This window comes from Podarcis bocagei (genome assembly GCF_964188305.1).
Source record: "Podarcis bocagei genome assembly, chromosome: 12".
Taxonomy (NCBI): domain Eukaryota; kingdom Metazoa; phylum Chordata; class Lepidosauria; order Squamata; family Lacertidae; genus Podarcis; species Podarcis bocagei.
Genome location: NC_138137.1, coordinates 11,139,281 through 11,155,582, shown reverse-complemented (window position 1 = coordinate 11,155,582; position 16,302 = coordinate 11,139,281). Strand labels below are relative to the sequence as shown.

General features: G+C 40.8%; 1 protein-coding gene across 30 annotated transcripts in view; it reads right to left on the bottom strand.

The window, feature by feature from the left end:
- Nucleotides 1–968: 968 nt before the first annotated feature.
- Nucleotides 969–16,302, bottom strand: part of CLASP2 (cytoplasmic linker associated protein 2) — a 126,523-nt gene continuing 111,189 nt past the window's right edge. For 16 of the 30 annotated variants that reach the window (XM_081164273.1, XM_081164295.1, XM_081164302.1 and 13 more), the window contains 12 exons: nt 15,421–15,499; nt 15,242–15,292; nt 10,887–11,030; nt 9,455–9,598; nt 9,088–9,194; nt 7,927–8,080; nt 6,544–6,772; nt 4,703–4,896; nt 3,975–4,103; nt 2,947–3,153; nt 2,532–2,648; nt 969–1,490 (listed from right to left, as the gene is read on the bottom strand). In XM_081164273.1, coding sequence (XP_081020399.1) covers nt 1,404–1,490; nt 2,532–2,648; nt 2,947–3,153; nt 3,975–4,103; nt 4,703–4,896; nt 6,544–6,772; nt 7,927–8,080; nt 9,088–9,194; nt 9,455–9,598; nt 10,887–11,030; nt 15,242–15,292; nt 15,421–15,499 — 1,642 coding nt within the window. In that variant the 3' untranslated portion in view covers nt 969–1,403. The remainder of the gene's footprint in view (nt 1,491–2,531; nt 2,649–2,946; nt 3,154–3,974; nt 4,104–4,702; nt 4,897–6,543; nt 6,773–7,926; nt 8,081–9,087; nt 9,195–9,454; nt 9,599–10,886; nt 11,031–15,241; nt 15,293–15,420; nt 15,500–16,302) is intronic. The other 14 variants (XM_081164301.1, XM_081164280.1, XM_081164275.1 and 11 more) reach the window with 2 other exon arrangements.

Here is a 16,302-nt window from a genome sequence, read left to right as displayed (position 1 = left end):
TTCTAGCCATTGTGAAAAGGGTGCTGATCTCACTCCCATCTCTCAGTTAAGAAACTCGGTAGATGGTGGTTAAATCTGAGAAACAGAAGACTTTTGGGAACATTTTCTTGATTTTCATTATCTCAGTTATGAAATCCATAAATACAAAGATGCATTATTCACAACAAAGTTAAAAAAAAAGTTACAGAAACAACCTGAAAACATTTCCACATCTCTATCCAGATGGTCTCAATGACACCATTTCAAGGAAACCATGCAATAAATTTGGTGCTGCCTTCCGAAACAATTCAAATTGAAACCCCCAACCAAGGGTTTCAAGATCTATAGTGCTTGTGATTCTTTTCCCCAGCCCTCCCCCTGTAAGTCAACGAACAAACACCTGTTCTTGCAAAAAAAATAAAAATTCATTGCTGAAAAGCTTTCCGCAGTGCTTGCTGTCCTATATCCCTACGCGAGTTAAAATGGTAGAACGATTAGTTCCAGTAATTAGGTTGAGAGGAAACATTCTAGTGATAAAGATAAATACATACGGAGCATGCTTGTGCAGAGCACTCCACTCTGAAGCATCCTGCTTGAGGAAGGGATGGTGACAAGAATGGTTCATATCCATTAAGTGACTTTGCTTAACCTGAATTTGGGAAAGCAGGGCGTCACATTCCCCCAGTCTTCAACACTGTGTTCTGAATAGGATGTCTTCCACTGATTTGTCCTCCTTAGTTTGCACGGAATTTTTATTTATGGGACAAACATACTCAACTGTGAACCGTGTTTAGATACTGGATCAATCCAGCTTTTTTTTTCTTTTTAATTAATGGGCACTGCTTGCTTTCAGACTATATTATCTGACTTAAGACATGCCCATGAGGATGCAACTCCAGTTCGGGGACCGAGTTGCAATTCAGACCAGTCCGGCTTTGTTCTTATGCTCAAGAAAGTAAAGAAAAACAAAACACCCATTGCCATTGAATAAAAACAGCCATACAAAGTCATGTTACTTTGTAGCCAAAGAAAAACAAGGAAATTTAGATTTTAGCTTTTAAAGCTTAAAGCATTCCTGTTTAATTAGGTTTGTGGTGGTGGTGGTTGTTTTTTAAAAAAGAAAAATGTACAGTAACACTGATGAAAATTAATGGGAAGACACACAGAAGAGTGTGAACAGAAAACATGATGGATTAATTTAAAAATTTATTTTGCTTCAATCAGGTGATATTAATACTGTTTTTTCTTTTCCCTTGGATATGGAATAACTGCAACAGTCACATGCAGGCTGAGAATAGCCCTCCATTAAGGGGGGGGGGGAAAGGAAAAAAAAGAACCTCAAACAAAAATGAAGAGTTCCAAAAGTTTAGTTTGAGACTTTTCCTTTTACTGATGTGTCTTTTCTTCTGTGAGCAACATCATCACTAGCTTTGTCCAGGAACATCTGCCGCTGAGTCACCTGCTCCAGAGCCTGTTTGTGCACGTTTGATGTAAAGGTTCAACAACTTCATCTGCAGATTTAATTCAGTAAATGTCCTCTTTAGTATTCAAGACATATTTAAATTATAGAAAAGTCAGGGGACGGGACGGGGGACCAAGCAATTGTATGCTGTTTATAAGCAAAGTAATAGCAAGAAAAAACGCATTTGATAAGGAATGATGGCAACAATGGGGTGGGGACTTCCTGAGAGTTGTAAAATGGAGCTGTAGTTTAAATAGTGAATGAAGATTTAACTGCTTTGCATCGTTAGTATATGGGGGAGGAATCAGACGAGGATTCACCATAACACAGGTGTATTGTTCACATGTTAACTATAGGAAGTAAGCAGTTGAGATATTTGAGTTGATGTTAAGACTTGGCTCAGATGCAATAGGAAGGAAACCATGGTTTCTTGCTACAAGAACGCACTGTTCTAAGTTTTAGGCTCAGACAATTCCTCTCTTCCATAGGAGAAAGTTTTGGGTTTTAAACTGCCCCCAGCTTCCTGTGCAATCTGAACATGGGGGAATGGTGGTTTGAGGGTAAGCCAGAATCAGAAACCATGATTTGATCCAGGCTTGCTGTCATTAACCATTGTTTGAACAAGCCACAGTCCCCCAAGTTCAGACGCCACAGGAAACTCTGGAAGCTTTGGGTCTCCTTTTGCAGCCACAGAAGACCAAACAACAGAAAGGAGGCACAGAAGCAGAAGGCCTCTTATGGCTTGCTCTCATTGTTTCTTGTTACATTTGACCAGGGGTTAGACTTAGTCATTTTTTTATTGTTCAGCCTTTCAGCATTCAGATGGCTAGTCAGGATCTCTTATTATACAATATTACAATCTTCCTTTAAAATCCATGATTTCAGTACACTTAATTGCCCATGTTATAATACAATTTCCTAGTTCCTTTCCCCTAAATGCTAGGTCTATTGTGGGTAACATTTTAGTCCAGAATAGTACACTGTATTTTATATGGAATTCCTAGAATGGCACAGCACATATTGCTTTGCCCTCTTTGTGGCAAACTGGTGAACTCAGACTAGCTCTTGGATGTCACAGGTTTTGACTTACTTTGCTGCCAGTGAGTTGGCTGAGATGCGGTTTCAGTTCATCACCAATTACTGCATGAATGGCTACAAGACAGAAGACACAAGCCTTCCGAACACTGCTTTCAGAGTTATCATAGCCCTGGAAAGCAAGAAAAGTTAGCATTAAAAAACTTAACACATTAACACAAAGAGAAATCACTAATGCATTTTAAATGGGCTAGAAATCTCATTCCTAAAATTATTTGATGGAATGATATATGGTAGCAAAGAATTCAGATACTCAATAAATATACTCTAGCTATTAAAGGCACAAGTTTGCTTGAGAACGGAGTAGCCTCAGAGGAAAAAAACTATCTGGTTTAAATTATTTGTGACACACATGATTCATTAAGGTTTTCCTCTGTTATTAGCTGTTCATTTGTTATATGTTTTCTTACCTGTATTAGACCTGGTACTATCTCTGGCAAGAGCTGCGCAAGTGTTTCCTTAGGTACTCTTTCTATCACCTTAGTTTGCATTTTGATTGCAGCCAGGTTTATAGGATAATCTGCTGTTTGGATAATGGGGCAAAGTACTTTGATGCACTGATCTGGGCTAATGGATGTGGCCAGCATTGTAGCAGCCTCTTCAGCAGATCTTACAACCTAAAAGATTAAGCAGAAACTCAAGCAATTAAATCACATTTGTTCAATTTTGAATACATCCTTAAAACTTGGTGGCAAATATACTGCAAATACTTTTTGCTCAGGATAGCAGCATTTCAATGAAGTGGGCATTTTCCCCAAGAAGTATTTGGCATCATAACTTTAAAATATGAGTACGCTTTGCTAAACAATCAAATCAATTTATCTGGGTAAATCAATCAATATTTTAACTCCACATACTGTAGTTATACTGTTGTCTTAAAATAAAAAGCTAGCTAGAAAACAAGAGGACAGTACAGTTTCACATTATTTCAAATTTTAATTCATGATTTTCAGCTACTGTATAATTGAAACTTGATTGCTGCTGAATATATACTTGGCAGTGACTTTAAAAGGGTTTTTATTTCCATAATGTGTGTAAAAAGCAAAGCTGAATAAAGGACATACAAGGAAGGAAGTTTTTAGTACCAATATAAACCCTTTAGGTGTGTAAGGAATAACAGTTTATTAATATTGCATTACAGTGATACAGCTAATCTTCATAGGAAATAGTTTGCAAATTACAAGACTGATGCCTGTCTTGTTGAAACTGAGTTTAAAGGATACCCCAGCTCCCACTGAGAATTATCTCCTCTCCACAAAATCTGTGGTACTGGAGACATTTTTTTTTAATCGAAAACACGAGAGTCTACCTTTTTTAGAGTTCACTGTGACTTAATGTTACAGATTCAGAAGCTTTGTACTCTTATGACAAATGCCCTGTCTTCTCTCTTTTCATTCTTCAGTCAAGGACAACACAAGTCAAAATAAGTTATACAAACCTCCTTGTGGGGGTCCTTATGAGCTTCTAGTGTCTTCATGATTGTAAGCTCTGCATAATTTCTAAATCTTGCTGGTTGGTGTCTTAAAATCTCTCTTAAAACTTTCAATGCCAGTGCTCTAATTGCATGCTGAAAGTTCAAACATACTTTGTTTAGTCTTCTTTGCACAACTTCAAACTGATTATTTTCAGCAGTGAAAATATTTCCGTATTTCCAGAACTGAATCAAGTATTTAATTGCTCCTTTGGGATCTCTGAAAATAAAGGGCTTTTCCACATTAATTTTCTTTCTGCAGTTACACATTTGTTGCCAGGAATCCAGGCGATCTTTCCTGATAGAACTTTTATGGTGAACATCACATTCATCTAAAACTAACACTGAAATGTTTTCTATAAATTGCTACTGGTAAAATTGCTCAGCTAACACATTGCAAGTGCAATACTTGCAAGATGTAACTGCTTAAGTGATCTTAGCTTCTACTGCAGCCTGTGACATATCCTCTCCATGCCAGACAGGTACTGATTACCAATTTTGGTATTTTAAGAAAAATACTGAACAACAACACTGCCTGGGATGCTCTGCTCAATGTCCTACCAAGGCAAAGCTTCAGTAATCCCGATATTCTCAAGGGGAATATGTGTATCAGGTGTGCCCCAAATCCAATTACGTTGCAGGAAATTAAAGCAGACACATAAACGGTTTTGGCTTTCCCTATGTTAAAACTTTACCTCTTTGTCCCCAAGGGTTTCAAGTAATAAAAGCAGAATTGTTTTGAAGTGCTCATCCCAAACACCGAAAGACTCTTCTTGGGTCAATTTCATTAGCTCGTAGAGAGCAGCTTTCCGTTCTTCTACTCTCTCATTGTGATTTGACAGTTCCTTCAGCAATTCTGCAACCAGGTCAGAATGGTCCAGTGGATGTTCTGTGACAAAAGGAAAATGAAAAATTATTAAAAAGAACTCGTATTTTTAGCATTTGATGTACATCTCAGATCATACATTTACAGCACACAAGCACCCTAAGAGGCAACCAATACTCATTTGATTTGATTTGATGCATAACCTGGAGATTGGAGGATTTTCTTTCTGCTAAATCTCTCTACTACTTTTGTGCCAGAGAGTGACCCAGAGACCGGAGGACCTCTTCTCAATTTACTTACTAGGAGCCTGGTTCTTTGAAGAAAGACTGCCAGAGATTAGAGTCGGAATCACATCCTTCCCTAGAGCCAGTTATGGTGCAATAATAGCTCAACTCAGCTACACGTGACACAAAAACTGCCACTAACTGGTGGCAGTGGAGCACAGTTATTCCATCCAGTTATTCTGAGAGATGATTTGATGGTGGCTCTCCCTCAACCATCACATAGCAGCAACCATGCTATCAGGCTGCTTTGCAGAGGAGGAGAGCAGGGCTGTTCCATCAACTATGCTGAGAGACCGCTGTTCCTCATCTGGCCGTTCCATCAGGCTACCTGAACTGCTTGTACCCCAGCTGAGCACTGCTGGTAACGTTTAAGATCTGGAACCTGTTTCTTTTCCCCCTTCTCCCTCCCCATCTCTAAAGAGAGGCACTGTATACTTTATATGTGGCCCTGGAAGCCCATTCGACTGAAGAGCAGCGCTACAATACTCTAAACCAGGGTTCCCCAAACTTGGGTTTTCAGCTGTTTTGGGACTACAACTCCCATCATCCCTAGCTAGCAGGGCCAGTGATCAAGGATGATGGGAACGGTAGTTCAAAAAGAGATGGAGACCCAATTTTGGGTTCAGGAAACCCTGCTCTAAACTAACAAGCACACAAATAAATGAATAAAAAGCATAGGCAAAAATGAAGGGGAGTAAGAACAGGGAAAAGTAGTAATATTACATTAAGAAATTAGAAATGAAGGGCTGTATGGGCTGTATTCAACTAAATTATTGCACTAGTGGAAGCCAGCACAATGATCCCCGTTTGTGCAACAAGAACCCCCTCCCCCGCAGTCTCCCCAAATCTGCTCACGAGGGGCAGGAGAACCCCCAGGACAGGGGAAGGGCAGAAGGGTGTGGATATTGTTCCATAGGGCAAGAAGAAATGCTTGTGTTGATGGAACAGTCTTTCTTAGTACTGTGCTGAATGCAACCCTATGTCAAGCAACTTTCGTGCCAAGCTTAAAATGAGCCAAATGTAGCTGTGTATGTCTTCTTTACAAAGTTGAAGTTTAGACAATACACACAACAGTTCTAACTAGAAATATTTTGCCAGTAAAACACCACTGACACAGGTGTTTCCTTTATCCCAAAAAGGCTAAGGTAAAATGTTTAGCTGCTGAAATAAATCTATTTGGAAACAGCACAGCTGTTTTAAAAAATTAAATCTAATCTCATCTTGCATATAAAGACAACATCTAGTTGCTTTCAAGCCAACGTTTTGGATTTCAAGTTTTCACTCAACCTCAAGAAGCCTGCTAGAAGTTTCCCAAGGTTGCTGTTTTTGCATGTTACTTGGATGAAATAACAATTCTTTGTTTTTACCCACACAGTTCCTTCCATATACCGTTTCCCCAATGCTGTTAGCAAAACACTAGATTTACCATCAGGAAACTGTTCTGCATCATCATCAAACATGGCCTCTTTTAAAGCTGATTTGTTAAATGAACCAACACTATCTGAGTAATTGTATGGGTTATAATCACGTGATCGTGGGGAAGAATGAGACGGCATTGTGTTAAGCAATGAGGTTTTGTTGTCAAGAGCTGTTCGGCCTGTATCAGTGGCACCACCTCCTGCTCGCAGATCCACTATTCCAGACCCACTGCAAATCTAAGAAAGATAGAAAGAGACAAACAGATATACAAAAGCACATTAACACAATCGGCAGATTAAGACATCTGTTTTAGTAGTACATAAATATCAGGCAAACATTCTTGAGTACCGTATTTTTCGCCCGATAGGACGCACCGGCCCATAGGATGCACCTAGTTTTTTTTGGGGGGGGGGAATAAAGAAAAAAAATACCCCCCCAGCTGCGGCTTCAGCGCGCCCCGCGCTCCGGGCAGCAGGCTGCTATCCGCAGCCTAGGGAGCCCTGCGGGAACTCCCGCAGGGCTCCAGAGGCTGCGGATGTCTGCCTGAAGCGCGGGGCACTCTGCTTCAGCGCGCGCCGCACTCCAGGCAACAGGCTGCTATCCGCAGCCTAGGGAGCCCTGTGGGAACTCCCGCGGGCTCCCCAGGCTTGCTGATAGCTCCCTGAAGCCTGAAGAGCGAGAGGGGTCGCTGCGCACCGACCCCTCTCGCTCTCCAAGCTTCAGCGAAAGCCTGCATTCGCCCCATAGGACGCACACAGATTTCCCCTTCATTTTTGGAGGGGAAAAAGTGCGTCCTATAGGGCGAAAAATACGGTATTTTACTAGCAATCTTGAAAATTCAGCTATTTTTTATGTGGCTTTTAAAGTATCACCACTTAGCATAACAATTTGGCATCTAGAAATTAAGCATTTATACCCACAGTAAAGCTTCTAAACCAAACTGATCTGTAGAACTTCTGGGTTGACCATTTTTACAAAGTTATTGTTTTTAAATAGAAAAGGGCACATTATAAAAACAGAATTTTATAGATTTCTTTCAAAGATTAAGTTTACAGCTAGGTTCACACTATTTTCATAAAGCCAACATATATTCTTTTTTTTTTACACAAATGAGTAATATATGCTTTCTTTGATTGGAAAATATAAGTGTAAACCTAACATGATTTGGTTTTAACAAAGATTAGTTTAGTTTCAAAGTGAAGGCATAGGAGAAGACCCTCAGTTTACAAATCTCCTTTTATAATTGCACCACACTGCTGCTTTAGTCTCATATTCTTTGGTTAATGCCTGAATCAAGGAGCTTCCTATCCATGGTTGCTCCCCCCCCAAGACATGTGTTCTGATAAGCAGCCACATATATGGCAGAATGGCCCCTAACTGAAATACTCACTGAATCGCCATCCTCTTTTTTGGGATCCCGTTTCATGGGCTCATTCATATCTTCTTGACTGCGGAAGCTAAAGTTCTGAATTGCTTCAGTCACCCCACGAAGAGAACTATAAATGTCTTCTGAATTCATATTTTCTGTGTCATAATCAAATGCACTGTAGAATGAAAAAGACAGTTTCCCCCCCTTTTAACTTGAATGACAGAGTCCTCTAACTGGTATTCCTCTGCATGAATTCTCAAGTGAGAACTATAGGAAGACAACAAGTTGCCTAGTGCCAGAGCAGACAGTTCATACATTTTGTCCAACTGATTGGCAGCAAATCTCCAGCGCCCCAGGTCCTTTGATTGGACATGAGACTTTAAACAGTTAAAGTACCTGTCCTACCACTGAGCCATGGCCAATCCCCAAAGAGCAGCAAAGTGTCGGGAGCGAGCCAGCAAGAAATAACACGGAAGTTAGAAGAAACAAGGTCTGCTCAGGAGTGCCAGGCCTAATGAGCACAGCAACTCTTCTCGGTAGCTCCTCTCCCGGGTCTTTCCCAAGCAATCTGAGACTGTGCTGGCATGCCTACCTTTGCTCCTCCCACTTCATACCTCTCCTGGTCCTGGGAGACCAGGGGAGAGGGGAGCTGGTCACAGCAGGAGGGGGAGTCATCCTGGCTTCTTCACCAGCCTGACTCATCTGTTTCTTAGCCAACCTTCTGTCCTGCTTCTGCTCTTGCACTTCTCTCTGCCACAGACTCTTCCCGCTCATTAAACCCTGTTACCTCTTCAGTTGCCGACACCTCCTCCCAGGCTTATCCCTCTGACAACTTATCATTGTCCCACTGCCACTCCCTGGGCTCTGAGCCTTCTACCCTTGGGTTTCCCCCAGCTGGTGCCTCCTACCAGTCCTCTGTGTCCAGCCAGTTCATGACACAAAGCATCTGAGATGATGTGAGAGCATGCAGTGTTAAGTAAGGAGGAGAGGATTCTCTCACACGTTGTGGGGATTACAAAGGATAAGGAGAGGCAGACTATTAGGATATTGAATATTCCTGCCCCCCTCATTAAATTCAACATATTATTACACTTAAAAGGCTTTTAATCAGTTTTGTATTTGTTGAAAAATTCATTTTGTGAACAGTAAATTAGTGGAAGAAGATATAATTTTGTCTCTTACCTTGGTGACAAAGTATTTTGGGATGTATTGGTTGGGGAAGTGATGGGGCTAGACCAACTAGCTGGTGAGCGAGGAACAGGCCTTGTTAAAGGGCTTCCCATGGACCCCTTTAATGGAAGAAGATATTTTCTATTAAGACACTTAATTCTATGATTCAGCCTTTAATTTAGAAAAGTAGATTTAACAATACTTTATTTATATTAGCAAGCTTGAGAAAAATCCAGCTGACAAGTTTAACCTGTAAGGCAATTTCAACACCCACCCCTAGGCTATCAAATGACCGTTGACAACCACGTCTTTAATCTTCATTAGAATCATTATACCTTTAAGTTTTTTAATGGGGAATAATGTAAAAACCTGAAAATACCTGGCCACCATTTCCTGTATTCCGGAGGTGATTGTGAAGCAGCTTTGTGGCACCATCCTGAAAGGTTTTTGGTAAAGCACCCAGCAACATTGTAAACTCTGGGGTATTGAGCTCAAAGAGAGAAATCAATACTGACTGTGCAGCCTAGGGGAAAAAGAGCATATCATATTAAAATAAACAGGCCAGCCTTAAGACAAATAGGTTTCAAGTGTCAAGAACTACTCATTTCCCCAGCTCAATAAATCTAACTGTCATTTATATACAAAACCAGGTCCTTCTCAAATGGGGTAAGGGAATCAGAGGAACAGAGCTGTGTACTGGCTTCATAATAATTCAAGTCCATGGGAGAGTATATCCATTTGGGGACACAGTCAGGGAATGACAAGTCTATATTTTATTCTTCCATTCAATTGTTGAGCTGCCCTTTTTATCACTAAGAACCCAGGATCCTTTACAGTATCTAATGAAGAGTAAAAATTTCAACCATAAACGTATTGAAATACATAACCCTGGATCCAGTTACCAATGTTCTATTTTAAGACAGGAAATCCAGGTTCTGTCTGCCTAACAAGTCACTTCCAGCCCCTGGGATGTGACTGGTGTGTGCACAATATGGGTTAAGCTTTACGACTGGCTTTCATCATCACCAGTATGGAATATCTCCCTTTGACGCATGTGTGCAATCTCTGGAGGCTCCCAGCTAAGTGACCAATCCTTACATGCAGTCCTAACTGGAACAACCTATGCAAGGTGCCTATGCTCAGTGCTAAGGCAACTGAACCGGGGAGGTGAAAGGAACTGACACTTTTGCTGTGGTCTTTCCTGTTGCACAGATATGCACCCAGTGAGGGACACAGTTAAAAAGGGAATGCATGTGCTTCCTCTGAAGTTTGCTTTGGTGTGCTGGGTGCTACTGTGACTGGCCTGCTTTCCTGTCCTCAGGTGAACTATATTATACCCAAAGTCTGGGCCATGCCCTGCTATCCAGTTGATTCTAAAAGTCACATCAGTAATGGAAATGATTATGTGGAAAGGACTTGCACCTCTTTCTACTTGCAAGTAAGACTTATTCATGCGCTTGCATACACATGTATTAATTTTTGTGTATGAAAAGTATATATACTTTAACATGCAAAGTGCAGCATGGCTGTGTCCCCTGACAAGTTGTTAGGTAAGGAAGACCTCAGCAAATATATATCTGAACAAAATATTTGAAGCATACGTTTTTTATAGAACATTTCTGAGTGCAATAAAATTGTATGCTTCTGTTTATATAATAACCAGCTCTTCTCCTTTACAAAAACATGGGAGTTAATGACTTTTATAATAGTAAGTAAGATATGTAGCAAAAACTATTACAAACCCTTGATATTGTGGTATGAATTAAGTCCTTAAAAACCCTCTTTACACATTTAACATACAGATGGCATACCTTCCTAACATCTGAACTTTTAGGTTCTGTTGTCCAAGTAATAATTCGAGATACTGCCAGACGCGTTTCACTTGAATTTATAAAATCTCCCGGGTCCATCTGCTGTGCAAGTGTCTCTATATATTTGAGAATTGCAACCTTTACCTATGCAGAAAAAGGAGAATCAACTAGATGTACAGAAAAGTGCAACCGTCAGTGAGGAGGTTAGAATGGAAGAGAATTTATTTTACTTGGGAGCAACCCTGCAGTTGTATCCTGACAGGATAAAGAGAAATGCATTTTCTTTGCATTTTATGTCGACAGAAGCTGTAAGAAATAATCTGCTTAGAAAAAGACGTAAGATCAGTGTGTTGAATCCAGAGAACCGTGAACAGAGAGAAAATAGTACCGTCCTGCAAACCTTTACACAAGAGCTTGTGCAAGAGTTCACAGAGTACTGTGATAGTCTAGCTCTATAGTTCTATCAAACAGTTGAGCAAATTGAATATATTTGGGTTTAGTTTCAGGTTTTTCACCTACATTTTTGTGAGTAGAAGACACCTTCGAATTTTTCAGTATAAAAATACAGTGAAGATTATACTAGTCAAAGGTCTATGCAAACAGTTCTGCACACTTGAAGGCGATGTCAAGAAGTATCTTGAACAGCAACTTTGTGATAGTTCAAGGCAAACCACTTTGAAGCAAAGCTTCTAATCCACACAGCAAATGTGGGGTTCACTTGAGGGGGAACTGACTCTCAAGGCTTCAGGAACATCAAGAAGAGACCTGTCAGCACTGTAGTCCCACTTCTTGTCAGATTCCCATGGTCATGATGATTTGTGGCCAAATAAAAAAAGGGAAGCAAAACCCTGTTGATTCTCTGTGTTTTTTAACTGTATCTTTCTGGACAGGTGGTCTGAGTGGGATATCGGACATTACATGTTCCCATGTACAAGATGCCCCCTATTTTCGGGGACTCCAAATTAGGAAAATGGGGGGAGATTACCTAGAGTTGTTAAGCTTTCTGAGGATTGCCCAGAGTTGTTGAGCTTCTTTTGGGGGAGGTGTGCCCAGAGTTGTTGAGCTTTTTTTTTTTGGGGGGGGGGTCAATTAAAATTGCTCACCCACCAATCGTGTGCCCACTCGCCACCAACAGCCATTGCCACACTCAACACTCACTTGCCCGATCACTGCTGACAATCTCCAGATCACGGCTGCAACCGATCAACCGTCCCCCCAATAAACTATCAAGGTATAAGACGACCCCAAATTTATAACTTATTTTTTAAAGAAAAAAACCTCATCTAATACACGGGAAAATACGGTACAGTCCGTCCCCCATGTTGTTTAACATCTATAAAACACTGGGTGAGGTCATCTAGTGGCTGAAGTATTGCCAATATGCTGATGACACCAAGCTTTCAGTCCCTTTTGCATCAAATCCAGAAGAGGTACTGAGTATTCAGAACTGGTGCTTCAATGAAGGCAAACAAACAGACTCAGTTCAGGCTCCACCTCTCACTGGAGCCAAGTGGGACTGCCTGGTGCCCATGAGGGGAAGCCTGGCTGGCTGGCATGGAGCTGTTCTCTCCTCTCTCTCTCTAGGAGAAAGAGGTGCCGGTCAAGCCTGAAAGGCCTAGCCCCAGCTTGCCTCCTCACAGGGCTCCTGTCATGGGGGCGCCTGGTTGTGCCCTCTCAAAATCCGGTGGCGTCCCGGTGTCAGAGGGCTCTGTTCTCTCTCTGCGACCCGTTCCTGGCGTGTGAGTCCCATCCAGGAACATGTCAGCACCACAGGCACCCAAACCCCACAGTATACCACTGTTTAATGGTATTTAACCTATTCAGGAGGAGGATCAGATTTGCATTTTATGGGTACTCATAGGTCCAGTGGTGACACAGCTGGCTTCTCAGATGAGAAATCGACTGAGCCCTCATATGAAGAAAGCCTCACTATCCATACTCTAAAGAGCTCCCTGTTGTGTCTATGCTGACAGGGGCTGATGACAGCTGTAGTCCAAGGTATCAGGAGGCTACCAGGTTTGTGAAGGTTGCTGTAACGTGTTGTATGTGAGGCCACCTTTGAAAACCATCTGGAAATTTCAGTTTCCAGTCGAGACTGTTAACTGAGACGGGCCTTTTTAATCATATTGTGCTGGTGTTTTGCCATGTGTCCTGGATTCCAGTTGATGCTTTGGCCCAATTCAATGTGCTCATTTTAATCTCTAAAGCTTTAAATGGCTTGCGCCAGGCTACTTGAATGATAACCTCCTCCTATATATACCTACTTGGACCTTTAGGTAATCTTCAGAGGCCCTTTTCAATGTGCCCTCCCTGAACAAATCACAGCAAGTAACCACCAGGGAGAGGGCCTTCTAGGTGGCAGCAAAATCTGGCATGCCAGAATTATAAGATACAAGTAACGGACTGGTAGCATCACTTCTTGAAGGCAGACCACAACTTGTACGTGCTGGTTTTTCACCTGACTAGAGTGATGTCCAACATTGATGGACTCTTAACTTTGCCTGCTTCCATTAGAAGTCTGTCCTCCGATGTAAACATACAAACAATGAATTAACTTGTGGAATCAGCCATGACAGCTACTAGACAAGATACATTTACAAAGTGGTAGACAAATTCAGAGAGAACGTGCCCATCAGTGGTTAAGTAGAAAACTTTATGTTTGCAGGCAACATATCACTGAATACCATAGGTTTGGCGCAAACCATGTATGAGAGCTGTAGCCTACGAACCTCTACAGAGGCATCTGGGTCTTACTATTGAAAACAGAATGTTGGACTAGATGAATTTATGGTTTGTTCCAGAAGGGCTGCTTTTTAATATTCTTCTTTTAAAGGACATTTAAGAACCCATACTTTTCTCTCATTTATGTGTTTGTATGTATGTGTAAATATCCATCCCCATTCTCCCTTTCCATATTACTACTCATCTAAAAAAGCAGGTTGCACCAGCACAAGTGACCCACATTAATGTCAGCAACGGAAGTGTTAGAGAAGGATGCTAATCCTTCTATTTTCAACATCAAGTGACCCCCTTTACAATAAATATCAGAGGTTGACAAAGGCATCAGCACCATTTGTAGTTCACAAAAGCAAATTGTGAACGGTCTAACATCAGGTTCATATCTGCTAAACAGAGCAAGGAGGGATGACCTTATTTCTACCTTCCTCTTGTTGCTCCCTAACCCAGCAATCCATGGTATTGTATACTGAAGTGTATTATGGAAGACCTGGGGCTTTTCACTACTGCATTCCTTAATTCAGGAATCGAATATAAGTTCAGATTCAGTACTTTCCCACTAACACCCAAGTTTGGCAGCTATTGAAGCAGTACTATCCTCTCTCCATCAACAGAAATCCTGCCAAATAAATTTTTCTAGCTCTGGTGTTTCCTATGTTCAGAAATAGGTTTTCATAAACACACACATAATGCCCTATAGTAATTCCATACACCTTCTCAAAATCCTATAGGTACCATTTGCGATTAAAAGGGACAAGGATCGGTATCAATGAGCAACTAGAGAAATTCACATTCTCAGCAAAGCAATCCTGCCTTTAAATCTAGAAAACTATTGCAAAATCAAGGTCAAAAGATTCCCACTAACCGATATAATTAAACTCAAACTCTCTTTATCACGTACAATAAAATTCTGCTGCACTTTAGACAAACGGAGAATTGTAGGTGTGTGACTTCAGCACCGTGTTCAAGAATAAAGAAGTGCCGTCTTGTGAAAAGCTCTTAACAGACCGTGTACAGTTACTGCGTGCAGGATAGAGGAAAAAATACTGGTTGTATATATGCTTGTTATTTTCCCAAATTGCCTCAGTTTAAATTCTTAGTATTTGTTGCATTTATACCAAAGCTACAGTTTTGACGACTACACATTTGCAGGAAAGTAGTCTGTCTTTTATATATTCCAATGCGTTACTTCTTTCCAGCTAATGTTCGCAATAAGAACTTGTTTAAAAATATAGGTCAGTTTTTCTAATTTTGACTATGCAAAATATAGCAGGACTTCAAGAAGCTTAGGAATAAATTCAGTTGTGCGAGTCACTAAATCTGTAAAATGAGGATTGGGAAATCACAAACATAAAATTAGAACAGACTTGATAGAGTGAGTTTGCATAACCAGCTTGGTGTTAGGCAGCCATACTTCGTTTTGTTGTTCTTGTTGTGTTTCCTTGTAAAGTTTACCGTCAAACGTTTTAACGAAAGCATAACGCTTGATCTCAAATTGGAAAGCATGCTCAGAATTCCTTGCAAATGTTAGTAGCTGCATATGGATGCATACAAGTAAACGTTTTTAAAATGTAAATTTACACATAGTAGGTTAAAAAGACAATAATGCAGACAAAAACCTTGGAGCTCCAAAAAGAGCGAAGCTGGTCTTGCAGTGCTGGCTTGACTGTCTGAAATTTTATAAAAACAAAACCCACTATTTGAAAACCAGCAACACAGAATGCAACAAATATGCAAATATTAATAAATGAAATTTGCACTGAACTCATTTGTTTTTGAAAACTTTGCATGTTCTTACCTTCAAGCTGGGTGTCTGGGTCTGATCAACAGTAAATCTCATTAAAATATTGAACTGGAGCTCATTGGGGAAAGATTCCCTGCAAAAATGAATTAATCCAGCGTTAAGGGTTAAAGAACAGTTTGTTAAAGGGACTGTGGAAAGGCAGAATGAAAGGGGAGAGAACAGAAAATACTGCAGGTAGTTTTGCCCAAAATATATTTGGTGCCCATGCAGGAAGACTGAGTTGTTTCTGGTTGAAAAAAAAGGAACAGATTTATTGGTGGTTGGATGTTCATGTGAGCAGCTTGTTTACTTGTACTGTAGTTCTTTAATTTTTGCATCTCATCCAAGCCTCCTTTGGGAAGCTTCTGAAGCTATACTAGAGTTTTGGTAGGTACCCTGCACCAACCTCTATGTGCACTTATCAAGGAGTGTGGCTCCTACTTTCCCAATCTGTTCATACAGAGCTTTTTTTTCCTAGAAAAAAGGGTGGAGGAACTTGCTGAGCTGAGCACCCATCCAAAGTTGTTGAGCTTTTTAGGGGAACCACAATCGCCACGGCAACCTGATCATCATGTTGCACAGCCCCAGCCGAAAAAGGTGCCAGAACTCAGTTCCCGCCAGTTCCAGCTGAAAAAGAGCATTGAGTTCATATTTAACTACCACACTGATCTTGGCTTGAATACCTTTCACGAATAACTTCACGGGATGTTTTCATTTTTGCTTTTTAACTTATTGTCTCTCTATATATTCCAGTAACAGCCTTCTTTCCTGGTTTGTGTATTATTTATTTTTGTTGCCCCTATGGCTCAGCTAGTGTTGTTGTTGTTAGACTTTATATACAGTGGTACCTCGCAAGACGAAAAACGCGCAAGACGAAAAACGCGCAAGACGAAAGAG